Below are 4,227 nucleotides of genomic sequence, written 5' to 3'. Positions count from 1 at the left end.
TATATATATATATATATATATATATATATATATGTATGTATGTATGTATGTATGTATATAGTCACACGTATGCACTCACACAAACATGTATTCATACATACATACATACATAAACGAGTATATATTTGAAAGAGTATCATATTTGTGATCATGTTTTCTATTGTGTATTCAAATAATACGTTACTCAGTTCACATATTATGGCCTTTTCCACATTCTGTATCACATTGTAACATAATTTAAATGACATTCCCATCTCCTATAAGGGAATTCGCACTGCAAAAACACTTGCAACTCTCAAATTTCATCCTTATATTTGACTTGTTCTACCTTTTTCACTTATTTGTTATATCAGAATACTAAACGAAAAGGGCAACAAATAACTTTCATGCTTGTTATTGCTACGCATTACACTATTTGTTACGTAAATATGGATATGTACTTATATTCTGTAGATTACTCGTTATTCCAACGGAACCTACATTGTCAAACATGTTCAGGAACGATGTGCAAGGATTCAGAAGTGACAAGGTGTCCAGGACCAAAGGTAAACTGAAATCTTACTTTCTTCCTTTCTGTTAAAATATATCGATAACCGTCACTCGCAAGCCAGTATGCGTAGGTAGCTTGTAGTATGCTTTCGCCAATTGTTTGGGTGTCTTCTTATTCATGACTCAGCAGAACGACATATATGTGACGATTGAAGAGAGAAATAGATGACCATTACTAGGCTGCAAATCCATTATCAATTGAACAGACTGGAACAAAGTGAAATCAAGAGCCTTCTTCAAGGACACAACCCTGTACAGGAATCGAAGTTACGAAATTATGAGTGACCTTTATCCGACAAACATGGCTGCAGTAGGGTGTATGTATGGGGCCAGGAGTCTACTTCGGATCAAGGTTCCTGGCGGAACGACCTTGTGTCGCTACACTTAGAGGAGGTATTCAGAAGTCGGACGTGAAAAGTTGGAAACGGGTTAAATCTTCTCTCACATCAAGTAGTACAACACACTCTCCAGAACATAATGGGTGGGGATCGTATTCTTTCAAATGGAAAAGAAGTTAAAAGCTATACGTTCAAAATGCAGCTAAAATACAGATTGAAATTGCCAGTCATATCTCTGACTACACAGTTGTACATTGGTGAAAGGAACACGAGAGAAACAATAAAAGACACCGGTATTGACACAGAACAATGCTTCACATTAACTGACGAGAATATAGGAGAATAGAGCGTAATATAAGAGCATGGCTGCATTCTGTTCTCTGTTTTATTGTGTGTCTTGTTCTCAGACCTTTATGTTTTCTTCAAGTTCAGTTAGCTTATTTAAAGCTTCAGTCATTTGCAATCACCGACCCTATTTGACCTTTTAAAGACGCCAGTCTAGCAATATTATCTGTAGTGTTTAAGCATCATTGGTCATTTTTCATGACGTCATGACCTAGTTTCTGAGATCTGGCTACTTTCTTTCTGAAATTTTTCCTAGTTTGAAAGAAATGAGTTTCAGGTTCAAATTAAGACTACATATATCTTATTTCTGACTTCGCGGTGTACATTTCCATTATATTTATTGTTGTTAGGCGTCTGAAATCATTTATTGTATTTTTCTGATGCATTCTTCCCTTTAAATGTTCTTCTCAGTTTCCGATATTTTTCGTTTTCAGAATGTATCTTATTCAGTTAGCTGGTTTGTTGGGATCCGATGATACAGTTCGAACTTGGCTATTTTCTCTTCACATTTTATTCTAGCATATCGTATTTTCATTTCGTGGTCATAAAAGATAGTTGCAAAATAAAACCAAATTTCTCTTCTGTCCATTTTACTATTTTCTGTTTTTTTTTTGCTAGGACTGAGGAGTTCAGTTTGATCATTTTTTTTTAATTATCATCTTTGGGTAACGGTGTTTTAGTTTCTCTTCTTGGTGAGTTTTGCACGCGTGATTTTTCGTAAATTGTTTATGAAAAAATCCTCGTGTGCATTCTCCGATTAACAAGAAATCTGGCGGATTGATACAGTTTTACTCAGATTCTTTGACCTAGTTTAAGTTTGATGGTGGGTGACAGAGTGATGCGGTTTTGATATAGAGCGTGATCTGATGGCCATATCTATATGGGATCAGAGAACTTTGGACACTGTCAGCATTTAATACATTATTTTAAGTGGTTAATGGCAATAAATTTTACAGTGGTTTACTGCTGCCGTTAACTTTCAACATTTTGGCAAGTTGTTTTCTATTTTACTTGTTGCTTTTGGATAAATGTTTAAGCAATGATTAAACTTTCTTACATCGTAAACATCCCCAATAATCTTATTATTGTTGATGTTGCTGTAGTTAGCAGTAGTCGTACTCATAAATATTGTGGTTGTAGTGTATAATTTTCATATCTATTATTACAGCCTGTATGCCGGTTCGCATTATCAACGAACGGTGTTACTTTGAAGACTGAAAAGTCCTGCAGCACATACAGGAAATGTGTTCAAGCTATGGTAGACAATATCTTTACATGCACTAAATGGACCAGTGGCATTTCTTGTGTTGGTTGTTGCGTCGGGAACTTATGTAACGAGAATGAGTTCATTGGTAAGTGTTATCTATTGCCTAATATAACACCACCAGGTTTATCACAAATTAATAGTTAAGAACATTGCATAGTAGTTAATATAAGGGAAGATATTTTGATGTATGTATACGCGTCTGTATGTGTGTATATGTATGTATGCACCTGCTGCAGTGCATAAACACATACACACACACACACACACACACACATATATATATATATATATATATATATATATATATATATATATATATATATATATATGTGTGTGTGTGTGTGTGTGTGTGTGTGCGCGCAAGTGTGTGTGTTTTTACGCGTGTATATATTTATTGGTTTTACATTCGTTTTAGGTCCATTATCTACACATGCACCTATATTAATGAATTATTTTGAATCCAACATTATTTTCTGAATAAGAATGAAATTGAAGACGGCTGGTATTTTTACATAAAATATGCTTAGCTACATGCATACAAGGCACTAACTGTTCCGTTCCTGTGTTCCAACTATAACAATTTGAAACAAAATTCATAATTTTTCGCTCAAAAGTCATACTGCATCTACTATTTGAAACTCCTGTTCCTGTATGATTGCCACTCTATCTATAATATAAACCATGATAAAACCGAGGCGCGTTTTCTACAGGTACAGACAAATGAATGTCTGTGTTTATAATATCGGTGTTTGAATGATAGTTCCGTTACCCAATATATATTTTAGATTCATCTCCATAGTATCATTCAACATTGGCACTGAATGCAGTTACCATCAAGGCAGCAGTTCTCACGAATTCTGAGGATGCATATCCACTACGGCCAGCGCTTTCCATCATTGCCCCATTCAGCTCCGCACCATTATAACCTTGGATATAGCTCTAAAAATGTTGTCCATTCTTCAACTAAAACAGTCTCCAGTTCTTGTAGTGATGATGGTGGAGGATATCGACTCCTTACTTGTTTTTCGAAAATGGACCATATATGTTCAATAATATTGTGATCTCAAGACTGTGGTGGCCAGGTAAGATGTTCAACTTCACTAGAATGTTCCTCGTGCCATTCAGTTACATTATAGCTGTGTGAATTGGTGCATTATCATCCTGAAAGATTGCATTTTCCCTCCGGAAACAGATACGCAAACATAGGATGAATTTGATCAGATAAAATGCTTAAATAGTCTTGACTATTAATTCTACCATGACGGGAAACCAGTAGGCCGGCGCTAGTGGGCCGGATTTCCAAGATAAAGCTCCCCAGATCACCACAGATGTTCCTCCATGTTTAACAGTTGGAAGAAGGCAGTCTGAATCAAATGCTTCGTTTGGCTTTCTCCACACGCATACTCGTCCGGTGGTCCGAATTAAAGTAAAGGATAACTCGTCCAAGAAAATAACATTCTTCCACTGCTCTAGGGACCGATTCTGTAGGCTTTTACTCAACTCTAAATGCTTTGCAGTTTTTCTTTTTGAAAGTAGTGGTTTTCCCATTGAGGCCCTCCCGTGAAATCCGGCTTTGTGCAGCTCTCGCCAAACAGTTTTTGTGGAAATTGGGTTCTCAGTGTGTTCATTAAGCTCTGCAGTAATTTTGGGAACTGTACTTTTGTGATCCTTTCTAACAATTCGCGTAAGAGTCCGAGGGCCCCTATCTGAAAGTTTTGGTTTTCTTCC

The 4,227-nt window shown here is 36.3% G+C and overlaps 1 protein-coding gene across 1 annotated transcript in view; it reads left to right on the top strand.

Moving 5' to 3' along the window:
- The window catches only part of LOC106876916 (insulin-like growth factor-binding protein complex acid labile subunit), an 88,611-nt gene that overhangs the window by 81,641 nt on the left and 2,743 nt on the right, over window positions 1-4,227 (top strand). Inside the window, exons 29-30 of the mRNA XM_052978054.1 lie at window positions 454-545; window positions 2,401-2,584. Of these exons, the coding sequence (XP_052834014.1) occupies window positions 454-545; window positions 2,401-2,584 (276 nt within the window). The remainder of the gene's footprint in view (window positions 1-453; window positions 546-2,400; window positions 2,585-4,227) is intronic.

Source organism: Octopus bimaculoides, chromosome 30 (genome assembly GCF_001194135.2).
Source record: "Octopus bimaculoides isolate UCB-OBI-ISO-001 chromosome 30, ASM119413v2, whole genome shotgun sequence".
NCBI lineage: Eukaryota > Metazoa > Mollusca > Cephalopoda > Octopoda > Octopodidae > Octopus > Octopus bimaculoides.
Note: the sequence above shows the minus strand (reverse complement) of the source record. Positions and strands in the feature narration are given on the sequence as shown.